Genomic DNA, 26496 nt, shown 5'->3' with positions numbered 1-26496 from the left:
TTGGTCATTTGCTGATTATAATTACGGATACATGTTTTTAAGCCAGAATAATTACGGTTTAATTTTTATATATTTACAAAGTTTAATAATGTAAATAAGAATTTTAATGATGAATGCGTATCATTTTCAAGTCGTAAAGGCGTCAACTCTTTTGGCCTACACCCTAAAAAGGAAAAATTAAATAACTTTATAAAAAGATGTACCATTATTCATACTTTTAACCTTATTTTTACGAAAATCATTGTGTTCTAATCCCAAATTAAACTTTTTTATCATTTACTATGCCTATATAATAAGAAGGTTCTGTGTCAATATTCATTCTTTTTGTAGTAATCTGTTCGTCATTATTTAAAAGTGTAGAGGTTTGATTGTTTATACTAATTGATGATCATGGTATCTTTGTTAAAAGAAATCACTCAAGGCACCTACAATGAGAGTCACTTTAGGGTTCCCACTAGGAGTAAAGCTCTTGGGCATCTTTTTAACTCTTATTGCCTTTCAAAAACACGCACACACACATATATTATCAGTTGGTCCTCAAGTTTCACGATTTTGGCAAAAGCACTCTATTAGAAAGATTTGAAAGGAGAATATTTAGTTTTTATATAGTGTGTGTGAGAATCTAAACTACAATGACATGGGAAATGGGGAAAGAAAAATAAAAGTAAAAGCTATGGGTGCACTACGATTTCTTTTAACACACTTTATGTTTTTATATCATTCTATGTCAACTGTTTCTTTATAATCCTTCAAAAAGATGTTAACTATATCTCAATGGGTTTGTACAAATTCAGTCTCAAAAACAAATGAATATAAACTGAACCAACATGAATATAAACTGCACCAACAACTGAAAACAATCATAAAAGTTGTTAGAGATTTTGAGGATAAAAACCTTTGGAAATTCTAAGAATTGAGTAATTACTTTTAAATTAAAGTATTGTGGTGGTACTCAAAATATTCAACCGGATAAGACTCATAATGAGAAAACGGAACAAAGAATGAGAAATATATATTTTCATGAGTACCAAATTATGATGACCAAAATTTGTTATAAACCATCTATGTCCAAAAATTGCCACCAAACAATTTTCTATGTCTGAAAACTGTGAAAAACTATCCTAAAACAGTTTTAGCAACCAACAAAATTGTTATAGATTCAGTTTCAACTAGAAGAGTCAAAATCAGGTTTTTCAAATCTCCCTTGGACCTTGCTCCCAAGAATGTTGTCCCTAGACCCCCATTCATCAAGGGGTTTCTTTCATAAATAACAGTCTACTTTGAATCTTGAATAAACCTAAACAAGTTTGCAATCTGTACCTTCTTTACTTTTTTAATATTCATTAAGATTAATTTTTATCAGCAAGTCAATCCATTACACTTAAATATATTTGGTGAAACAGTTCACCAACAAAACTGATCATTCAGTTGCAGGAAAAAAAAACCTATAATAATATAAACAAAATAATAATAAACACCTGATCAGTTAGATTTACGTAGTTTCACCATTAACGTGATAATGTTTGTTCGTAGAAAACACTACAAGAAATAAACACTACAAGGAATAAAGGCAGTAGGAGTGACAAGTGTCCCTATTAAAAGTATACACATATGCACCACAAATAAAAGCTATAAAATCATGATGAAAGTCATTTGAAATCACCTCACGATATTGTTTTCAGAATCACAAAATTCAAAGTAAAGTGACGATATTAGGAATGATGATCAATAATATAGGAAAGAACAACGAATCCTTTTGTTAACAAAACCTCGGAGGAGACTCGGAGAGCATGATTGTGCCAAAATTACAAAGAAATCCACATTGTTAGGGGTGGAACATGAACATTAAAGTACGGGAGGGAAACAAAACTTCGAAAAGAAACCATATAACAAGCTTAATATGGTTTAAGCTATACAATACTCCAAATTTCATTTAAGAAAGGGATTTTCAATGTTGGAATAGCAAGTGTATTTTAACTTTTAAAAACTGTCAATAAGTGGGTAACTAATTTCTAATAACGAACTTGTTAAAAATTTAAATTAAAACAAATTAGTTAACAATAAATGAAAATAATCACAAACTTTTGACAAACTCGGATAAAACAAATAACCTACGAATAAAATAAAATAACTTATTAAAAAATGGCGACAGTATAAATCAAATGAATTTCCTTATTTGATATAATATAAATTGTTTTTAAAACAAAGACTAGTATGTTCACCGTAGCCCATTGACGGAATCAATTAAAATAGCCCAATAAACCAACAATACAACCCAAATACAAATACTTAAATGTAATCCCTTTATGGCTTTAGAGGAAGTGTTTAATTTTTTGTAAAACAAGTAAAGAGACCCATGCGAACGGAATGTATTTTTTTCAGATTTGTTGCTATTTTTGTGGGAGTGTTATTGTTTTTAATTGGATTTTATGAACAAAGTCCGGTTATATAGGAATATAGATTGTATTCGAAAATAAACATTGATAATGTTGGTGCATAAGCAAAAGACGTGAAAAATATGGATTGCATTAAAAAAAAGGTTGAACGGAGTTTCTCTGCTTATGCCTTGTCTTGAATAATTTTGTGCATTTCCTGATAGAGGTCTACGCTTCGGGATGTTGATATCAGTTGTTGTGAGATGAATGTAAGTGATATTTAAGAGTATACTGGAAAGTACACTTATATAAATCAAGGAAAAATACATGAGTAACAATGGGTAACTTGCATTTATTTTTATTACATGCACATAATAGTATCATAGATTCATTTGATATGACATTTGTTTTGGTCAACACAGGGGTATAATGGTCAACATAGGTAAGTAGCCAGAGAGTGTAGTGGTTGTCATTGTGGGGTATATTTTTCATAGTATAATGTCCTAATAAAAAATGAATTGGAAGTACAATGCTATAGTTAGATGGATTATCCACAGAACAATATCTAATTATAAAAAATAAAAAAAAAAGTTTAAATGTTGTAATAGAAAATTTACATTTTCTATCCACAATGTTTATACATCAATCTTTTAAAAGCCAAAATGACATAAAAAGACTTTTAAACGACCAAGTGCATAATGGTCATTAAGTCACTTAAAAAGCAGAGAAATATATTGTGTTGCTTACCCAAAAGTGTCATTTGTTGCCTTTTTAGAGACTTAAAGTTCTTCTCATCCTTTTCTGGTAACCATTCCAACTGAGTTGCTAGATTCATTGCTAAGATAATTTATACAAAACCTGATTAATAGTAAAAAGTACATAAACTTCATTTTTTTATAAGAAAAACTAAAGTGCATTGTCGTATTTTGTAAAAAAATTGTAGTAGCAAAAAAAAACCTTTATAAGCTGTGAACTTCTTACTAGGACAAAAATATGAACCTAAAAAGTAAAGTAAAAGCCAACATGATGCCAAAAAAAACATTTAAATGACCAGAGGCATAATAGTCAATAAATAGCTTGCACTACCGTATAATTAGTTTTTTTTGCTATGAATGTTCATTTCTAATTTCGTCAATTTACTTAAAAAATACTTCTTACCTACCGAAACAAAACATTTGTAGCTTAAATCGTCATCTGAAATAGCTGTAAAAAAAAAAGGCAAATATTGTATAAAAATAAAAACCTCTGTTCATCTCATGCATAAAAATTATTCACATTTTCCATCTTTTCCATAATATCAAAAAGGAAAAAAAATGCAATATTTAGAAATGATACAACTCTAGGATAACAACTACAATATTAAAAAAATATCAGAAAAATTCATGTTTTACCTGAATAACAATGTATGTAGAAGCCTCCTTGACATCCACCTATAACCAAGGGTTCTATATTCAATATTTTACCTTCAATGTCAAATATTTGACATCCACCTATAAGATGACTTCAAGGTTATTTTGGTCAGATATTCAAAAGTTAAAATGTTACCACCTCCATCTAGCTATTGGTTATAAATTTACCTTTCTGCAGACTGTAGTTCATCATACATAGAATCAAGCTCAATAATCTTCATTAAAATATAAGAATATTCTAAATATATAACTTGAAATATCACACTTATCATTGAACATATGTATCATCTTACCGGTCACTCATCCCGTGTACATTCAGATCTTGATAAAATTTGCTTTTGAAGGCTTATACACACTAACTGGCCTAATTCATACAATATGGACTTTGGATCCACACCTGACCAAAAAATGCAAAGCATAACAAGTTCGTGTCAGTGTTGAATCAGTTCATAACAACTTCATTTATTAATAGAAAACTTATTAACTAAAAACAATATTTTTATAGAAACATTTTCTTACAAAGAAAGGGCCGAACCACAACGAACCAAATTGTTTATAACCTACCCATAACTGTAGACTGCATAAACATAAATAAATAATAACCCAATTACAAAAAACTGAAACCATCAGAAATCAATAAATCAAAAGTTGAATATCAAGAAAAACTTCATAACAACATAAATATGGCAATAATAACCAACATTGACACCAAAACCTTAATTCTTCCTTTTCAAATCCATGTTTCTTGATTGTTTTAATGCATTCAAAAGTTGGATATGCATATCTAAGAATTCACCAACTTAAATTTTTCATAGGGTACATAAAATGTTCTATTTTAATATGGTTTTATAAGTTGAACAATTATACAACAGAACAATGATACTTTTAAACATTTAACATGATTTCCCATTCTCTCAAGCATTTTATCAAACATGCTGGTCTCCACATTTAACTTTTGGACTTGTTAATAAAGAATTATATATGTTGCTATATCAAAATGAACAAATTTCAAGCTTCACAGTAATGAGCCTCAATCGGATAAAAAAACATAATTATCAATAAAAAAAAGTACCATGAACCAAACTGTAAGTCCCAAATTTGCTTGATGTATCAATAAGATTCAATTGATGGTGCGGAATCTCAATCAATTGGATGATGCAAGATCAAAATGGTGAAGAATGAGGAGAAGAAAAAGATGAATATATGATTATATGATTAAATTGATGCTCAAATACAAGATTCTCTCACACACACTTTGCCCTCTCCTCTAGCCGTACACTCTTATGACTCCACTAACACTATATATATATATATATATATATATATATATATATATATATATATATATATATATAGATATGGACCTAAGGCCAAGCCCAAAATACAATGCATTGACCGAAAACCCATTAGTTGACCGAAAACATGTTCACAGATGTAAACATGTTCACGACCGTGAACACCCATACAGTCGTGAACACCAGGCTATTTACGGCCTAAGACTAAAAATAATAAATGCTTAGAAAAGCAAAGTATAAATCATATTTTTGACCCAACAATCTTCCCATTTGTTTATAACTTTCTTTTCTTTGACCCAACAAACCCCCCTAAAAATGTAGCTGGATTTTCTTGTCAATCTTCATTTGGAGCTTGGCTTCAACTTTAACCTTCAAGTTCTTCACAAGTTCAAGATGAACAACTGAATCTTCTAGCTGAATGACCTCATCTTGAACAGATGAGCATTTCTTCAGAATTTGGCTTTGAACGAATGTTGGGTGAGGAGGCTTCTTGAAAAGTTTCTTGAGAACCAGCACTTTCAGCTTGAGAATCTTCAGAGAGAATGACAGAGAACGAATCTTCCGGATCACTTTAGCAAGTACATAGATAGCAGCAAATTTATTGAGAAAGCTTCAATGCAATCTGTTTCATGATCTTCAAGAGCAGCTTCACCTTGCTTTTGGGGTTGAAAGATTGTATGTTGAAAGAATAATCTTTATTTCTTGTTCCTTTGAATGAGAATTCTTCAATACTCACGGATGATGTCTTGGCTCAGAAATTCTCGATACATTCTCTATGAGTCTCGTCTACATCTAAATTCACTTTCAAGGACAAAGAAAATTTGAGATATAAACCAAAACTAAAAGAAAAGTGAGCACACATTAATTTTTTTTACTTTTTTTTTGAAAAAAAAATTAAAATAGAAACAAAACTATTTTTTGATTTTTTATTTTTCTGAAAAATAAATAAATAAATAAAACAGAATTAACAATATTTTTGGTTTTTTGATTTTTTTTAAATTATTAATTCTCCTCCTAAATTTGTGTATAGAGGAAAATTAATCGTATCATGTAGTTATAACCAGAGTCTCCTGGAGGGAGAGCGGGAGTTTGTGTATAGATCTATACGAGGGTGACACCTCCACGCCTTAGTTGTTCGCTACAGCTAGATTAGGCCAGTCTAAGGCGACAAACCTTACCTTAATCATACCGGCGCCTGAAGACGCCAAGACAGGCGAACTAGTCATTATCAAGCATGGTTGTAACGACTCACTTAGAGATTAACTCCAACAAAGATTTCAGTATACTTATACAAATCTTGACGACATTAAAAGCATACATCGACACTTAGTTTTGGGAATTCACGACTACAATACTCTTAAAAGCAGAAAATATCGGATTTTCTGGGATGAATACATTTACACATTACTCTTACTTACGATAGAAAATATATAATTTTTTGGGCTGCATTTCATATACATTTCCAAAAATAGAATACACACATGCATTAATACCTAATTTTGTCACATCACATTCAAACCATTTTTCAGAAAATGTCGGATTTTATGGTGTTTTACTAACCATGCGAAAACTTTTATTCAAACATGCTTATGAACTCACCAACATTCTTTATGTTGACGTTTTCAAAATAACTTGTGTTCTCAGAGAAACGTTAAGCGGTTAGGTCAGCAGGGAATGTGGAATTTATTGCATTTTTGTTATTATCATACATTGAACTTTCTTTTTGGCATGTAACTAATGAAATTATACTTGATGTAAACAATGCTGGTTGTATTTTGATATGTATAATGATGGTGTTGTCTTGTTTCAATTATATACATTGTGATGATATTACAAGATGAAGTCACGCACAAGCCCCCGGACGTTTCCGCCGTCTGGTTCGGGGGTGTGACACATAATTATAGCCGGCCTAGCCACATGACAAGGGATTGCCGCCAGCAAGTTCCAACACTCAGTTCTAGGATTTGTTATCTTTGCGACTAGGTTGGCCATGTGAAGGCCAATTTCCCATCGCTCGCTGCTAGGCCGGTGCAGGCTCCAACACCGGCTACTTTGAGGATCACTGACAGGAGTCAGGGCAGGGCGAAGCCCCCGAGGGATCGAGGTCGTGCTTTCCAGCTAATTGTCGAGGGGGCCAGAGCAACACTAGATGTTGTGGCTGGTATGTTTCTATACCTTATCTTATTGATTATGTGTGTATTATGTGTATATATTTGTACCTTTGGTAGGTACGTTCATAGTAAACTCCTTGCCTTATTTAGTGTTATTTGACTCGGTTGTGATTCGGTCATTTGTTTCTCGGTCATTTAGGAGGGAGTTTGTTATGCCCTTAGGGGAGTTGGAGTGTTCGTTGTGAGTTTCTATCACCAACGAACACAAGGTTTCCGCTTCTTTGATGTATCAGGTTTGTGTTTTGGAGATCTTTGAGGTATCCTTTCCGATCAATTTGATCCCTATCCCTATGGGGCATGTCTGCGTGATTATGGGTATGGATTGGGTGAGTCGTTTTGGTGATTTGATAGATTACGATGGACAACGCGTGTTAGTTCGAACCCCAAGTGGAGGAGAACTGGTTATTTATGGAGAGAACACCATGATGGGTTTAGGGTTTTGTTTTACAGCCAGGGCTCGGTAGTATATTCATCATAGGTGTGCAGGTTATTTGGCTTATATGGCGAATACACGGGTTGGGGGTTAGTTTTCAATCTCAGAGGTCCCGCTAGTTAGGAGTTCGCTGATATATTCCCGGAGGAGTTACTCGGTGTACCTCCTGAGAGGCAGGTTGAGTTCAGGATCGACCTCGTACCAGGTGTAGCCTCGATTGCCAAGGCATCATATCGTTTGGCATCGCCCGAGATGCAGGAGTTGTCATCCTCATTTGCAGGAACTACTAGGCAAGCAGTTCATCAGACCGAGTAGTTCTCTGTGGGGATCACCGATTTTACTTGTCAAGATGAAGGATGGTTCACACCAGATGTGTATAGATTACTGGGAGTTAAACAAGTTAACGGTGAAGGATCATTATCCCCTTCCACAGATTGATAACCTCTTTGACCAGTTGCAGGGTGCATCTTGGTTCTCCAAGATAGATTGGAGGTTCGGGTACCATCAGGTTAGGGTGAGGGAGGAGGACATGGAGAAGATCGTGTTTCGAAATCGTTATGGGCATTACGAGTTCGTGATGATTCCATTTGGGTCCACCAATGCACCGACAATATTCATGTATTTGATGAATCAGGTATGCAGGACAATGCTCGATCATTCGGTAATCGTGTTTATTGATAACATTATGGTATATTCCAAGACCAAAGAGCAGCATGAGGAGCTTCTTCGAGAGCTCTTGGGGTTTTGAGGTGAGAACGGCTGTATGCTAAGTTCTCGAAGTGCGAGTTTTGGTTACGAGAGGTTCAGTTCCTTGGACACCTCGTTAACCAAGATGGGATTTTGGTCGATCTGGCCAAGATTGAGGCAGTGATGCAGTGAGATGTTCTGAAATCTCCCTCGGGTATCAAAAGTTTCTTAGGATTGGCAGGGTAGTACCAGAGATTCATTCAGGATTTCTCTAAGATCACAGTACCCCTCACTCATCAGACAAGGAAGGGGTGGATTTCCGATGGGGCCCCAAGCAACAATAAGTATTTAAGACCCTTCGGCAGAGGCTATGCGAGGCCCCAGTTTTGACCCTCTCGGAGGGAATTGAGGAATTTTGTGGTTTTCTATGATGCATCCATCACTGGTTTGGGAGCAGTCCTCATGCAGAGAGGATAGGTGATAACATATGCTTCACAAAAGCTGAAGCCGCATGAGATGAGACATCCCACGCATGATTTAGAGTTGGGGTAGTGATATATGCCTTCAAGATTTTGAGGCATTATCTATATTGGGTCCGTTATACCATCTACACGGATTACAATAGATTGAGACACATTATGGATCACCCGAACCTGAACATGAGGCAGCACAGGTGGCTGAACGTAGTCAAGGATTATAACTGCAAGATCCTTTACCATCTGGGTAAAGCGAATATGGTGGTGGATTCCTTGAGTCGCAAGTCGCCTGGACCTTCTGATGGGATTGATTAGGGAGGCTCAAGTCGAGGGTGTTTAGGAAGAGAATTGGAAGATTGAGAGGATCAGGGGTGAAATCACCAGATTTGTTCTAGACAATCATGGTTTGTTGACCCGTTGTGGTCGGTTTTGGGTTTCCATGTCTGGTGGGGTCAGAAAGATTGTGTTGCGGGATGCTCATAAGTCTCGTTTTTCTATTCATCAGGGGCCACCAAAATGTATCGGGGTCTGAGATTGAGCTACGGGTGGCTGTGTATGAAGAGGGAGATCACTTGGTACATGGAGAGGTACTTGACCTGCAGGATGGTCAAGGCCGAGCATCAGAGGCTGCATGGCAAGCTACAGCCTCTAGATGTTCCCATGTGGAAATAGGAGCATATTTCGATGGATTTCATCACCAAGTTGCCGAAGAAAGCAAGGGGTTTTGATGCTATTTGGGTCATCGTGGGTCGGTTGACCAAGAGTTCCTATTTCCTGGCGTTTCAGGAGAGTTCTTCGGATGAGAAGTTAGCTGATGTCTATATTCACGAGATCATTGCTCGCCATGGAGGTTTGGTCTCCATTATTTCTGACTGTGATGTTCGGTTCACCTCCCGGTTTTCGTAGAAGTTCCATGAAGAATTGGGTCCGAGGCTACACTTCAACACAACCTATCATCCGCAGACCGATGGCCAAAGTGAGCAGACGATACAAAATCTTGAGGATATGTTGCGAGCCAGTGTCATTGATTTTGTTGGGAGCTGGGACTCCTACCTGCCTCTTGCAGAGTTCTCCTACACCAACAACTTCTACTCCAGGATTGGTGCTCCACCTTTTGAGGTTTTGTATGGGAGGAGATGTCGTACCCCAGTCTGTTAGGGCGAGGTTGTGCACAGGGTTATGGGGCGGGCCGAGGTGGTCCTTTAGACTACAAAAATGATCCAACAGATCAGGCAGAGATTGCAGATTGCTCAGAGTCGGCAGAAGAGATATGCCGACCGATGCCGATCTGAGTTGGAATTTTAGTTCGGCGACATGGTGTTGCTGAAGGTCTCACCTTGGGAAAGTGTGATTCGCTTCAAGAAGAGGGGGAGTTGGGTCCCCGATATGTTGGGCCATTCCGGGTTATTACCAGGGTTGACAAAGTTGCTTATAGATTGGATCTCCCTGAGGAGCTTAGTCATAGTCATAGCACTTTCCATGTTTCGCAGATGCGAAAGTGTGTATTGGACGAGCATGTAACGGTATCATTAGATGATATTCAGGTTGATGAGTACATGAACTATGTCGAGAGACCGGTATATTCTGGAAAGGAATGTAAAAGTTTTGTGTAGCAAGGAAGTACCTTTGGTAAAGGTACGGTGGCAGCATCGGAGGGGATCTGAGTGGACTTGGGAGTCGAAGGCTGAGATGTGGGAGCATTATCCGGATTTGTTCACCGCAACAAGCTTTGAGGGTAAAGCCTAGTCCAAGTAGGGAGAGTTGTAACATCTCGACTTCCAGGTATGAGGATTATTCTTTTAATTATGTTTTTCCATTGGAACATGGCATGGTGGAAGCCTCACCACCGCGTGTTGAAGGACTTTGGGCCACGTATTTTTATGAACCAACACAACGTGTTGGTGAGGGGAAACTCGACGTGTTAGCGGCTGCATGAGAAACCCTAAATTTTAGGGTTTTTCATCCTATATAAACCCCTTAAGTCCCTAGAGCTGATCTTTTATCAGCCTCCAAACCCCTATATTGACCCTTATGAACCCTAATCACCCTTTCTTCTCATATGTGAGATAGTGTGGTATTATGGAGCAAAAGAAGAAGAAAATTAGAAGAAGGAAGCAAAGATCTAGCAAGTAAAGTTATCATCTTTAGTTTGGCATTCTTCTGGACCTTTGTAAGTGTCCAAGATTCAATTTTTATTCCTCTATATAGCAAGATCTTGAGTTTTGTCCCTTTTTTCTTTATTCTTGGATGTTGTAATGGCTGGATCTCATAAAATTTGCAACTTTATGAATCTCCAGGTCAATGTGAATAGTGGTTTGGATATGGTCTTTAGCCAAGTTTTGATGCCATGCATGGAATTTAGGTCATATTTCCCTCTTTTTTGACTCATTTTGGGTTCAAGACATGCGTTGGACATACATGTCTGTAAAGCATCAACCTTTGGGTTGATTTTGATACTAGAATCTCTTTTGGAAAGCTTACGTTTCAAATCTCAAGGAATTTGTGCTTATTAGTTAAGCCCTTGAATCTTCAAGCTTTGTGGATGGGTTTTTGAACACTTGGAGTAGCCCCAAAGGATAAAGTTGGAAACTTTATCCTTTTTTATAGCATTTGAGTTTAGATCTGAGTCTTGGAGTCCCTAGAATTGTAGGAACAACTTAATGTATTAAGCTCGGGCAAACATGGTGAGTTTGCCAGCCAACACACCATGTTGGCTGGGATTTTCCTGACCATCTGATTACTATAGGAACTCGACATGTATAGTGGTGCACTCGACGAGTTGGGTCAACATGGAATGTTAATCCTGACTGTTGACTTTGACTTTGACCATGGTTGATCAAGTTTGACATTTGAGGGCATTTTGGGTATTTCAGGATTTTGATGGAATTGGTCACATGGTGGTTGTAGGAATTTGAGTCGAGAGCTGAGATTCGGAGTTAGACCTTATCGGTTCTGCACTACTTGAGGTGAGTCTTCCTCATTATACTTTCGGGTTGAAGGCACCAAGGCCAACCCATTGGTTTGATAACATGATACAGTATGCTGAGTATGGAGTAGATATGCATGTTAGTTTTGATATGCTAGTTTGGTAGATCTATAGGACTACATGTGATACTACCTGTTATCTTAATATTATATTATATGTTATATGTCGACATATGGTGTGGGTTGGGTTGAGGCCGTACTACTCCGTGATGTAGCAAACAAACCCTGGAGCATACCAGATATGAGCTGAGGGCCAGGAAGGGCATACCAGACTCGTACTGAGAGCTCATGAGCATTCCATATACGAGCTGAGGGCCAGATAGGGCATGCCAAACTCGTACTGAGGGTCGGGGAGCAAGCCAAACATAAGTTGTGGACCTAAGGGGAAAGCCAGACTTATGTTGTGGGATCAGGGGTAATCCAGTCTGTTCGTTGTGGACTCATTGCATGTTGTTGTTATATATTGTGTTGTTTGCTATGTATTGGTATTTTGGGGGAACTCACTAAGCTTTGAGCTTACAATTTTGGATTTGTTTCAGGTACTTCAGAGGATCGTGGAAAGCCGAATGTTTAATCGTGCACCTCCTCATGTTTTATTTCACAAGTTTTAGATTTCTTTGATGTTGAACTTATTTTGAAAACAATTTGTAAACAATGATGGTTTTTGAGTAAATTTTAAAAGTTTAAAATTTTTGAGAATTTTATGAATGTTATACCCTACCTGTGCCTCCATCCTCTCTTCGTTGGGGACTAGCTCCTCCAGCTCCGCCTTCGTTCGTCACTGACGACTAGCTCTTCTGCCTCCATTTTCTCTTCACGATTACCCTTTCTTTGCGACCAAGATTTCTATATAATGGGTATTTAGTTGTAATATTCTAATTAATACCTCTTTTGAGAGTGGTTGAAGTTAAAAAGGAAGTTGGAGATAAAGGAGAATACGATGATGTTTGTAACAAAGAAGTTCGGCCAAGATTTTAGTCACTTATGGTGACTCATCAATCCAGTGAACCCACACATTTACCTTCTAATAATGAATTAATTAAGAAAGAAGATCAAATGCATAGGTACAGTTTAATTCCATATTCTTACACTTGTAATGGTTATTATTGTATGATATCGATCTTGTTTATCTTTTATTAATCATTTATAGGGTTTGTGTTAACTGAGTAATTGCTTAAAGAAAGATATGAAAGTTGTTACTCCTTAAGAATTGATGGAAAAATTGAATACACTGTTATACATTTGCTTGGAGAAATATATGAAATTTGTTTCTCCTTTATTCACTCCTTAAAAGATTGGTTAAACAAAACATGTTCTTGATTTGCATTCGATGGTATTAAGATTGTTTGAAAAATTGCATTTGAATTCATTCTAGATTGTAAAGCACACTTTTTTTATACATGGTCAACCATGTATAAAAATAATGGTGGTGGTTATTTTATTGATTTGGTCTCTTATATTTAAAAAATGACAAAAAAATGTAATAATACATAAGCTAATTAGACATATAGTAAAAAGTAACATTCAGGCTTTAGATTTAACAATGTGGGGACCATGGGTGATGGGTGTTACCAAATCCTTCCACAGGGACTGGCCACGACAAAAAACCAATACTAGGACCAAAAGTGAGATTTTGGTCAACCCATAGGGACCTAAACTGTACTTTACTCTAAGTTTAAAATCAAATGGACAGGTAATTATTTTTTAAAAACATTATGATTTGGTAAAAAAAAAAAAAAAAAAACTCGTTATTGCGTGCAACATTAACAATGACCAAATTACTTAAAATAGTTAGAAACGAATGACTTCACCGTTACAAAGTTTAACGGCAATCAGCTTTTTGATAAGCTCGGCGATTCGCTGAATGCGACCAAAATGGCGGTTTTCTGATAGCGACCAGATAACGAATCCTACTTTATTGTGGCCATGTTTTTGGAAGATCAAATATCATTTCTTTCCTCTAATATCAGCATATTCTCTGTCTATAATTCCTTCTAGATGCGTAGAATTCAAGATGACATTACCTATCAGGTTCGACGAATAAGTTTACGACATATTAGGGTTCGAGAATGACACATCTTAAATTGGATTTCTCATTTTTAAAATGGAAATGATGAATCTTATCGCGAGAAAGTTTTTTAATTTATTTAAAGCTGATTCGGAATGAATCAGGGAGATTAAAGCCTACCCATGTTAATGCCTTCCAAGTATTCGACGAAATTCCAGAGGCTCAAAAGAATCGAATTTGAAGGCCGTACGCTAAACAGAGTATGCTGCTCTTGGCTTTTCAAAATTTAATTTGTTGAATTCAATTGTTAAACCTCAGTTCCCATGCTTATATGATGATTTTCTTCTCTTTATCTTTGTTATTGTTCTTCCTGCTCATATGATTTAGTGCTCCTTTTTAACATCTGTGAATTCATGATCTTCTATCTTGTTAAACTTTACATGATCTTCATCAACACATTACATGACCATACTTCCAAAAATTTCTATTTGCTCATTAAAAAAAGGGCATGAAACGGATTTGAAAGTTATTCCTAAATGAACTAAATGCAAAAACTAGCAAAATACTTTCCAAAATTTCCAATTACAGCATATTACTTTCACTTCTTGTGCCATTTTTACATATGACTTACCCTATGGTGTAGAAAAATGGCAACTCCAGTTGAACCACCAAATGGGATTAAATCAGAAGGGAAGCATTACTTTTCTATATGCCAAGCATTATTTGAATTGGATACAAAGTATGTTCCCATCAAACCTATTGGTCGAGGTGCATATGGTATTGTTTGTTCTTCTTTTAATAAGGAAACAAATGAAAAAGTTGCAATAAAAAAGATCCACAACACCTTTGACAACCATACAGATGCTTTGAGAACTTTACGTGAACTCAAACTTCTTCGACATCTTAGACATGAAAACGTTATTGCTTTGAAAGATGTAATGGTGCCTATGCACAAGACAAGTTTCAAAGATGTTTATCTTGTTTATGAGCTTATGGATACTGATTTGCATCAGATTATTAAGTCATCTCAATCACTTTCAAACGATCACTCCCAGTATTTCCTCTTTCAGGTATGCAGCTATGCTAACCATTTCCTTACACATAAGGATAAAATAGTCATTTACTCCTCTTCCACACCGGATAAATTTCAAAGTACAATTATTAAATACGAAAAAAACGAAGCAAAATTTCAATAATAAACAAACCAATAAAAATACACTGCTATTTCATAGAGTTAACATACAGAAAGAACGACTTAATAAAGACAGTCCAACAACCTTTTCCATTTCCCAAAATCTTTCTTGATTTTCTCAAATACTTTATCCAGACTGACAACACTTTATCCTGAGTCTCACAACAGTCTGCAAATCTTTCCCTAGTTACTACGAGGCTTAAAGTATCTCCATTCCGCCAACATCCTCCACCGCGACCTAAAACCCGGAAACCTTTTAATCAACGCGAATTGCGACCTAAAAATATGCGATTTTGGGCTGGCCCGCACAAACAACAATAAAGACCGATTCATGACCGAATACGTCGTCACGCGGTGGTACCGGGCCCCAGAGCTTCTCCTCTGTTGCGAAAACTACGGAAACTCAATCGATATCTGGTCGGTCGGGTGTATTTTTGCTGAACTTTTGGGAAGAAACCCGTTGTTTCCGGGATCCGAATGTTTAAACCAATTGAAATTGATTATTAACATTCTTGGAAGCCAAATGGAGGAAGAAATTGCATTCATTGATAATCAAAAAGCAAGAAAGTTTATACAGTCGCTTCCGTTTTCACCTAGGGTTTCGTTTTCTCAGCTTTACTCTGAGGCTGAACCGATGGCGATTGATTTGTTGGAAAAGATGTTGGTGTTTGATCCGTTGAAGAGGATTAGTGTTGATGAAGCGCTTAATCATCCTTATATGTCGTCGCTTTGTAGTCCGGGTATGGATCCTCCGGTTGAAGGTGCGGTGGATGTGAATATTGATGAGGAGTTGGGGGATGAAGTGATTAGGGAGATGATTTGGAAGGAGATGCTTCATTATCATCCTGAAGTTGTTTCTGTTTCCGTTGCCAATCCGTAGCCAACCTAATTCCGGTTCCGATTCCGGTTCTGATTATGATTCCGACGTTGACTTTTGAAAGGTTTGTTTTTGAATTCTGATTTTGCGGTTATTTTTGGTCTTTTTTCGAATAAGCATGGAGTGTATATATTACAGTACGGTTTGTTCTTGAACTTTAGTTGTAGAGTGGTTGGGGGAGATTGCAATTATGTATGGCTTTTTATTCTTTTTCTGAAATAATTTAAGCAGACTGATTTAATATGTTAAGCGAAAAAAATGGCTTGATATATCAAGACACTAAACCTAAACATGATTTTTTCCCTTCCAATTTCTCTAATATTTAAAATTGATGAATGTTGTGAAATTTGTTTATTGGAATATAAGGGTAAAGTTTTCATTTGATTAAATTATGACAATTTATTTGGTTGAGAAAACATACATGATATATAACACATTGGAATTACTAAATAAATATAAAGTATTGGCTACTTGATAATGTATTTTAGTAATTTATTAAACGTGATCAAAAGTGGAATTTTTACTTATAATTTTTAGTTTACTATGAAAAAGCTAAATGACTAGCAAATCATTTTAAAAATTTGTGAAATATTATCACTTTAATATGAAAAAGATAATACATGAATTTTTTATTTTCACCAAACCTCAAATCTGACCACGTAAGAAGCTTCCTAATGGTAATACCAGGTTCTAAGTTCTAGAAAGTATAAACCCTATGAAATGGTAATATGTTTTATTTTTTTATAAGTTATATTTTTTATATTAGGTACAATAGTTTTCTAAGTGAAAATTCATTATGATGTTATTTTGTTCTAAAACATTGACAAAAAAAAATTATTTCATTTAAGCTATTATTTACGTAGTAAAATTGATTAGCATGCTATAAATACTAACAATAATTTCCGAAAAATATAAGGTATATCACATTGAAATATTAAAAATAAGGACTTTTCACCCTAAAAAAAATGAAACAAATCATTTAATGGTTTATTAGATAAAAAACAATAGAGCTTTATTTTTTCCTGAGATTTGCTCATGAAGTTACTCATTAAATTGTCACAAAATGATGTTATATTTTGTCGTATTTTTCATTAAGTAATGTTTCAACAGTTAAATAGGTAAATATTTTAACAATATCATATAATACGTTTTTTTTATTGCAAACTAGACGAATATCCACGTGTTGCGCAAAATAAAATTAAAACTTTTGATAATCTTATGTTATTGAAAATATTTATATCATTTAAATTAACTATAAAATAATAATTTTTTCATTTAGTTTATATGAAATTATAATTAATTTGAAATAAGATAAAATAATGCTTATTAAAATCAAATCATTTAATAGTCTCTACTCATGTTTTACGTGTGTATAACATTAGTTATATTTGTCAACTATTTTAATTTACTATTGTTATGATTTACTAATTTAAAAAACAAAAATTAACGGTGTTTTAATTTCATAATGATGATTATTTAAATTATCTAAATTATCAACAACTGTTTGTAATCTAACATAATTTAATTTCTAAGTTTTTATTATTTTTAACTATTATTATTATAAATTAATTTAAAAACAACTTAATTGAATTTTAATTATTATAAAATATAGTTTCCAGATACCTTTTAGTTAATTCGATTCATCGATTTAGATTCTTTTATATTTATTATATTTAATGTTTTCCTTTTAACTATGTTATATATATATATATATATATATATATATATATATATATATATATATATATATATATATATATATATATATATATATATATATTGAATTTTTTTAAATATTACTTAATATTTTAGTTTAGGTTTTAAAATTTACATTAAATTTTTAAGTTTATTTGATATATTAATGTAGGTTATCTATTTAACAATATATTGAAGTTAACAAATTAAGTATATCATATTGATAAATCACAAAGACTTCTAAATATGATAATGTTTACGGCTACAAACATATTTAAGTTAATAAATTAAGTCTATTAAATGGAAAATGAAGAGTTGAGAGTTTCAAATTAATGTGGTGAAAGAAAAAATGTTTCTTTTATAATATAGTATGATATGATGATTATGTTTGATAAGACCATAATTTTTTTTATAATACCTTATAAGCTAGTTTGATAATTTATTTAAAATAACTTATTAATAAACTAGTTTATAAATTAAAAGTTAGTTTTCCGACTAGCACACCAAACAAACCTAAAAACACTCAAAGACGACTAACTTATTTATGCTAAAACTAAAACCCTAATGACTCCTAATTAGGATATGAATAATTTATCTAAGAGATAATATAGTTTTTAGAGATTTTTATCAAGTTTAGTGTAACGCCCGTAGATCTGAGCTAGTCAATTTAGAGGCAATAGGGGTCAAAAATGACTTTTCAACAAACGATTATTTAGAATAAATAATCTGAACCAAGTTGTAGTATATGTCACAAGGTTTCTGTACATATAAAGAATGCCAAAATCCGAGTTATAACGAAGAAGTTATGACATGTTGAAGTTTCGCGACGGAACCGACACGATACCGGGAAGCGTAAGTAGTGAATTTACGATAGAGCGAGATTTAGACTTAGCAATCTAAATAAAAGTCGTAGAATATGTTAAACTAAGAACATCGATAAAAAGAACGCCCAAATCTGACTTAGTATGAAGAAGTTATGATTTTTTGAAGTTTCGGATTAGCAATGTACAGCCCGAAATTCGAATATTAGATTGAGTGATTTTTAGCCGACACGGCCTAAACGAGAGTCGAAGATCTCGATAAGAATAGCGTAACGAGAAAAAGATGGGCGAAAACGGACATCGGATGAAGAAGTTATGAAGATTTAACGGACCAATCCTGTCCCGGCCTGTTAATAATATAAAATTTAAAATCGTGTCAAAATTTGCCGACGGAGTCTAAACGAAAGTTGTAGAGTACGTTCCCACCTTCACGTGGATATAAATAATGTCAAAAACAGAGCTCGTACGCGAAAGTTACGAATTTTTAAAGTTTGTACTCGATTTTGCGAGATCTGATACGAAGTCGCTGACGTGGCGCTTTCCCAGCCGTCCGATGATAATCCCTGAAGCAGCCTCGGATCGTGACACGTAGCCCCCTCGCTACGCCTAGCATCCAGTCTCGTACGCGCCACGTTCGCATAGCCATGCTCGATCCAAGAGAAGCCACGTCGCACCCTCGAGCCTTCGCCACCTGGTCATCTTATCCTAAGTTATGCCCCACGTAACTTTCTGAACGCCCCGCGTAGTGCGAAACCTCACACCTATAAAAGGGGTGCGAGGGCAGCCGGTTTTCACACCAAAATCTTCTTCTCTCTCTAAAATACTTTCTCTCTCTAGCTCCCCAACCACCCCTAAGCCCTAGTTAAACCCCTTAGCTCCCGACGGAAGCCCCGAGGCTCCCGGGGTCCCAAGAAAAAGGGTCTTTCGGTTTCGAAACGCTGCTCCAAATAAAGTTCCGATTTTCGATAAAATTCACTGTAAGTGAGCTACGCTTACGCAATTTTTAATATAGCTTTCGAATAATTATAGGAATGTTATTAGGTCCTTAAAAATAATTATTTGGGATATTATTATGAGTTATATTGAGTGTTATTAACGCTTATATAATAATAATAATCAGACTAATTAATTTTTCCCGGTTATCGTTAGACTAAACCCTAGTGGTATTGCTACTAGGTGTTATCGAACGAAATTGTTTTGAGAGTATCGAAGCGCTGTCCGAGTGCTGAATCACCACCTCTCAAGTGAGTGCATAGTTACTTTCATCTTACACATAGATATGAAGTATTTTATATGAATTACGTGTTATGTGTGCATATTATCCGAGTACTTGTTGTCTATACTAAATGAACGATTTTATACATGTTTTAAATGATTTAAACTGTATATGTATTTTACATCTACGATAATGTTGGGGTAAACATGGGTAGATATAATAGATGGAATATGAGTTTAATGATGAGTTGAGAGGTGTTATTGACCACGAGGTGAGGGTGAGAGGTGGATGATTTGAGAAGCCTTTTTCCCAAATGATGGCCCCGTCATTCAGCAGAGTATGGATGACAACCACAGACTATTCTAGACAGTCCAGTGGAACACTAGCAGGCTCGCAACCTGTAGGTGTTGTGAACGATGTGTTCACCCGGTGTACTCTAAACCCTAGTGATCATGCAGACTTGATGCCTAAACCCTGGTGATCATGCAGACTTGATGCCTAAACCCTGGTGATCATGCAGACTTGATGCCTAAACCTTGGTGATCATGCAGACTTAATGCCTAAACCCCGGCGACTATGCAGACTTAGTGCCCGTTGTGTAAACCGTGGCAACGATGGACTTTGTGTTGATTCCTTAGGATGATCCTTAGGAATGAATGAACATGGAATAGCTGATTCTTAGAGTAGATCCTTAAGATTAAAGAAGATAATGAGGATGGGTAATTGGGTTGATTGTTTGATTGTTTAAACATAATAATTATATTATTGTGGGTTGAAACCCTATGTACTCACCAGGTTTCTCAACGTGACCCACTCAGTTTATTTATATCACAGGTGTTGATACGAGGTCACTTTACACTGAGAGATTTAAAGAGATGTAGATCACTAGTGTAAATAAATGTACTCACCAGGTTTCCCAACGTGACCCACTCTAGTGTTTCTAACCCCCCTAAGCCCTAGATAAAACCCCTAGCCCCCGAGGGAAGCCCCGAGGCTTCCAGAGTCCCGAGAAAAAGGGTCTTTCGGTTTTGAAACGCTGCTCCAAATAATGTTTCGGTTTTCAATAAAATTCACTGTAAGTGTGCTACGGTTACACAATTTTTAATATAGCTTTCAAATAATTATAGGAATGTTATTAGGTCCTTAAAATAATTATTTGGGCTATTATTATGAGTTATATTGAGTGTTATTAACGCTTATATAATAATAATAGTCAGACTAATTAATTTGTCGCGGTTATCGTTAGACTAAACCCTAGTGGTATTGGTACTAGGTTTTATCGAAGGAAATTGTTTTGAGAGTATCGAAGCGTTGTTCGAGTACTAAGTCACCACCTTTCAAGTGAGTGCATAGTTACTTTCATCTTACACATAGATATGAAGTATTTTATATAAATTACGTGCTATGTGTGCATATTATCTGAATACTTGTAGTCTATGCTGGATGAATGATTCTATACATGTTTTAAATAATTTAAACTGTATATGTATTTCATATCTACGATAATGTTTGGGTAAAACATGGGTAGATGTAATAGATGGAATATGAGTTGGATGATGAGTTGAGAGGTGAAATAGACCGTAAGGTGAGGATGAGAGGTGGACGATGTGAGAAGCCTTTCTCCCAAATGATGGCCCCGTCATTCAGCAGAGTATGGATGACAACCACGGACTATTCTAGACAGTCCAGTGGAACACTAGCAGGCTCGCAACCTGTAGGTATTGTGAACGACGTGTTCACCCGGTGTACTCTAAACCCTGGTGATCATGCAGACTTGATGCCTAAACCTTGGTGATCATGCAGACTTGATGCCTAAACCCTGGCGACTATGCAGACTTAGTGCCCATTGCGTAAACCGTGGCAATGATGGACTTTGTGCCGATTCCTTAGGATAATCCTTAGGAATGAATGAACGAGGAATAACTGATTCTTAGGGTAGATCCTTAAGAGTAAAGAAGATAATGGTGATGGGTAATTGGGTTTAACTACTTGATTGTTTAAACATAATAATTATATTATTATGGGTTGAAAACCCTATGTACTCACCAGGTTTCCCAACCTGACCCACTCAGTTTATTTATATCACAAGTGTTGATATGAAGTCACATTACACTGAGAGATTTAAAGAGATGTAGATCACTAGTGTAAATAAATGTAAGTTCTGTTTATGCTTATGTTTCTGTATTAACAATGACATCCCAAACGTTTTGAAATGAATAAAATACGTTTCTTCGAAAATGTTTTAATAACGTATTTATCATGTTTTTCTGGGAACAAATTCCGTAACTTTTTTATTAAAAGAAGTACTCTGATTTTTATAAAGCATAAACAAAAATCGGTCTTTTCTGGCCATGAAAATAGGGATGTCACATTTAGGTATAATTCATAATAAAAGACAACTTATCAATAAATAAATAAATAAATAAATAAACTAATAAACATAATCTTCGAGTTGTCTTGCATCATCCTCCCCTTGTTTGAACAAGACTCGCTCGAGTCTTGTTTAGCTTATTCATCAAGGTCCTTCCTCGTCAATTAAATGTCTTGAAAAGTGTTCGATATTTTTGTTGATCTTGACCCTTTCAAATGGTTTTCTTTTTCCAACGATTCAAATCAAGGGTATTATACTATTATTAGATCACTTACATTTACATCTTTCTTTGGATGAAATAAGAAATGATCATTATAAATAAATGGATCTGACATGACAAACCCAAATTGATTTATTCCTTAGAATTCAAGCCATGTTTCTTGAGGTTCGGTCCCACCATCAAGCAAAAAATGATTATTCTTAGTGCTTACCGTCTCGTCTTCCTTAGTGATGTCATAGATTGTTTTTGCATTATGGACATGATCAATATCATAATTGGGATCGATATCGTCAATAGGATCTCGTTTATAGATGGTTCAATAGGATCTTGTTTATAGATGGGTCTGATGTGGCAGATGAGATCTGAATCGTAGACAAGACCAATATCATTGACGAGATCAAAATTATAGACATGACCAATGTTATCAATGAGGTTGTCATCAATATTCCATGTATCGTCTTCTCACAGTCGACTATAATGAGGTTTTCTACTGAAATCGATCATGGCAATTGGGTTTTGATACTAAATGATGCACGAGGAACATGAATAACCGAAATCGATATTGAAAACTCATGACTTACAAGAATTAAAAAGGGTCTATGGCAAGTCAATTCATTTAATATGATAATGCTTATCATTTCACTGTAATATATGTGGTTTCCTGCATATTTCTAGTTTTATGTTAATTATCATGTTCTATTTTAGCCCAGATTCCTATGATAATAATCTCATGCCAACATCATCTTCTAATGGAGATCTTCATCAATTATACTACATGTGATGTCAACTTTTTCATCATTCACCAACTCAAATAACTGGAAAAAAACTTTTCCCTAATAAGATTCTTTATTCGTGCTCCAAATGTTTCAACATTTAAAGCATAAAACTTTCATCTGTCAGTAGCAAATTTTAAATCTTCAAGACAGATTAGCAAATATATATCTTTCTCGTACCTTTCTCTGTCAGCATAAAACTTTCATCTGTCAGCAGCAACAATTTATTTTTGGAAAGTTGCCTAGAAGCTGCGAAAGATGAAACTAATGTCGCTTCAGGTACCTTTCTCGTAAACAAATTGTCTGCCCAAATTTTATTTGATTTCGGAGCCAACTACTCCTTTATTTTGCATGAATTTGGTAGAAAACTAGCTTTTCCTATCAATAAACTAGATAATGCTTTATTAGTCGAAGTTGCTAGTGGCAAGTTTGTACCTGTTAGCCATCGTATGAAAAACATCTTAATTGACTTGAATAGGAATGAGTTCCACGAGGAATCATTGCCAATTGAGCTAAATGGTTTCGACATCGTGATGGGGATGGATTGGCTAAGCGCCAATGATGCCGAAATATTGTGCAAGAAGAAGATTGTAAAAGTAAACCCGCCAAAGAAAGAGTCATTTATGGTGTATGGGGACAAACGCAGAGTAAATTATGGAATCATTTCGCTAATGAAAGCTAGAAAGTGTTTGGCCAAAGGATGTGCATCATATTTGGCATTCGTTATTGATGCTAAAAAGGAGATGCAGAGCATTCCTGACGTGTGTGATTATCCAGAAGTATTTCCTAAAGATCTTCCCGGATTACTGCCTGATAGACAAGTGGAGTTCAGAATAGACTTGTTACCAGGGACGACGCCATTAGCAATAGCACCTTTCTGACTAGCACCGAAGGAGATGAAGGAGCTGATGATGCAACTTCAGGAGTTATTGGACAAAGGTTTCATAAGACCTAGTTCATCACCCTCGGGAGCTCCGATGTTATTCGTGAAGAAGAAAGTTAGAAGTATGAGAATGTGCATCGATTACAGAGAGTTAAACAAGGCAACAATAAAGAATAGATATCCGTTGTCGAGGATTAATGACCTGTTCGATCAACTACAAGGTTCAAGTTATTTTTCAAAGATCGACCTAAGGTTAGGATATCATCAGCTGAAAGTAAGAGAGCAGGATATCGAGAAGACTGCATTCAGAACACGATATGGACACTACGAGTTTTTGGTTATGTCGTTTGGACTAACCAATGCTCCAGCAGTATTCATGGATTTAATGAACAGGGTTTGTAAACCATTCCTTGATAAATTTGTGATAGTGTTCATAGATGACATTCTGATTTACTCAAAAATCCAAGAAGAGCATGGCCGACACTTGCGAGAAGTGTTGGAAGTCTTGAAGAAGGAAAAGTTGTATGCAAAGTTTTCCAAATGTGATTTTTGGATCCGAGAAGTCCAATTTTTGGTTCACCTAGTCAACCTAGAAGGGATAATTGTTGATCCAGCAAAGATTGAAGTTGTGATGAAGTGGGAACAACCGAAAGTCCCACGGAGATCCGAAGCTTTTTAGGATTGGTCGGATATTACCAAAGGTTTATCCAAGGCTTTTCTTCGATCGCTACTCCACTAACAGCTTTGACCCACAAAGGAGCTACTTATGCTTGGAATGATAATCACAAAGAAGCATTCGAGTTGCTAAAGAAGAAGCCACTAATTCTTTCTCTACCCGATGGATTTGAAGACTTCGCTGTCTAAAGCGACGCGTCTGGGGTTGGGTTGGGTTGTGTTTTGACCCAAAGAGAAAAGGTGATAGCATATGCGTTTCGACAGTTGAAGGAGCATGAAAATAATTACCCCACTCATGATTTGGAGCTGGCAGCAGTAGTATTTGCTCTAAAGATATAAAGGTATTACCTCTATGGCTCGAAGTGCAAACTTTTCACTAATCATAAGAGTCTCCAAAATCTCTTTAATTAGAAAGAATTGAATACGAGGAAACGATGCTGGCTAGAGTTACTTAAGGACTACGACTGTGAAATACTTTACCACCCTGGTAAAGCAAATGTTGTAGTTGGTGCTCTCAGTCGGAAATTCAATCTTGAAAGAAAAAGGCCAAGAGCGTTGAGAATAGAAGTTGTCTCGACAATTGTAGAGAGTATAAAGAAAGCTCAAGAGGAAACTTCTGAAAAGAATGACCGGAAGGAGGAACGTTTGGGTAAAACGTTTGTGTTTGGTACAAACGGTCATGGAGTGAAGGTATTCCAAGAACGTATTTGGGTACCTAAGTCAAGAGGAATAACAAATCTTCTAATGGAAGAAGCTCACAAAACCATGTACTCAATTCATCCTGGCAGCACTAAAATGTATAGGGACCTGAAACCCTATTACTGGTGGCCAACGATGAAGCTTGATATTGCAAAGTACGTGGCGGAGTATGTGACATGTGCGTGGGTCAAGGCACAACATTAGAAACCATACGGGAGTTTAGAACCTTTACCTTTACCTATGGGTAAATGGGAAGACATTGTTATGGATTTTATCACTAAATTGCCCAGAACAAAGAATGGTCACGACATGATTTGGGTGGTCGTTGATCGCTTCACAAAGAGTGCGCACTTCATAGCTGCCAATGAAAAATGGTCTATGGATAAGCTTGCGAATTCTTACGTAAAGAAAATTGTGAGGCTTCACGGTGTTCCATTAACGATTGTGTCAGATCGTGACAACCGTTTCACCTCGCGATTTTGGAGAAGTCTACAAGAGGAATTGGGTACCAAGTTGTGTTTGAGTACAGCTTACCATCCACAAACTAATGGTCAGAGCGAGCGAATGATACAAATGCTTGAAGATATGTTGAGAGCATGTACCCTGGAATTCCAAGGTAACTGGGATGAACATTTACCTTTGGTAGAATTCTCCTAAAATAATAGTTTCCACTCGAGCATAAAGATGGCACTTTAACAAGCTATGTACAGACAAAAATGTCGTACGCTGTCTTGTTAGCTTGAGGCTGGGGAAAAGCAGTTTATGGGACCCGAGATAGTCCATCAAATTGCTGAAAAGTTGAAAATAATTAGGGAGAGAATGTTAGCAACTCAGGATCGTCAAAAGAGCTATGATGACAACAAGCGAAGGCCGATGACTTTTGAAGATGGAGATTCAGTTTTGTTTAAAGTCTCATCGTGGAAGGGACTTATAAGGTTTAGAAAAAGGGTAAAGTTAAGTCCAAGGTTTATTGGACTGTTTAAAGTTCTTCAGATGGTTGGGAATAAAGCTTACAAGCTCGAATTACCTAAAGAACTAAATGGTATTCATAACACTTTTCATGTGTGTTATTTGAGGAAGTTCATGGGAGAAGTTCCCGACACGATTCCACTTTCGGAATTAAGACTTGTTGAGAACAACAGTTTAATTGAAGAACCAGAGGCAATCGTTAACCAAAAGACTAAGAAGTTGCGACGCAAGATGGTCGAATTAGTGTTTGTCCGATGGAAACATGC

General features: G+C 35.7%; 1 protein-coding gene across 1 annotated transcript; it reads left to right on the top strand.

Annotated features, from left to right (window-relative positions):
- Positions 1 to 13629: 13629 nt before the first annotated feature.
- LOC145012526 (mitogen-activated protein kinase homolog NTF3-like) lies at positions 13630 to 16151 on the top strand. Its single transcript, XM_078971356.1, has 3 exons — positions 13630 to 14099; positions 14483 to 14909; positions 15219 to 16151. Exons 2-3 carry the CDS (start codon positions 14487 to 14489, stop codon positions 15909 to 15911), a joined length of 1116 nt encoding a protein of 371 aa, XP_078827482.1. The 5' UTR covers positions 13630 to 14099; positions 14483 to 14486; the 3' UTR covers positions 15912 to 16151.
- The last annotated feature ends 10345 nt before the right edge of the window (positions 16152 to 26496 follow it).

Source organism: Lactuca saligna, chromosome 1 (assembly GCF_052625555.1).
Source record: "Lactuca saligna cultivar CGN05327 chromosome 1, ASM5262555v1, whole genome shotgun sequence".
NCBI lineage: Eukaryota > Viridiplantae > Streptophyta > Magnoliopsida > Asterales > Asteraceae > Lactuca > Lactuca saligna.
This window is presented reverse-complemented; position numbering and strand designations above follow the sequence as displayed.

Excerpts from the sequence above, each read along its gene's own strand:
- LOC145012526 (XM_078971356.1), top strand. The coding sequence starts at position 14,487 with ATGGCAACTCCAGTTGAACCACCAAATGGGATTAAATCAGAAGGGAAG. Across the intron at positions 14,910-15,218 it reads CCCAGTATTTCCTCTTTCAG|TTACTACGAGGCTTAAAGTA; the intron begins GTATGCAGCTAT and ends ATCTTTCCCTAG.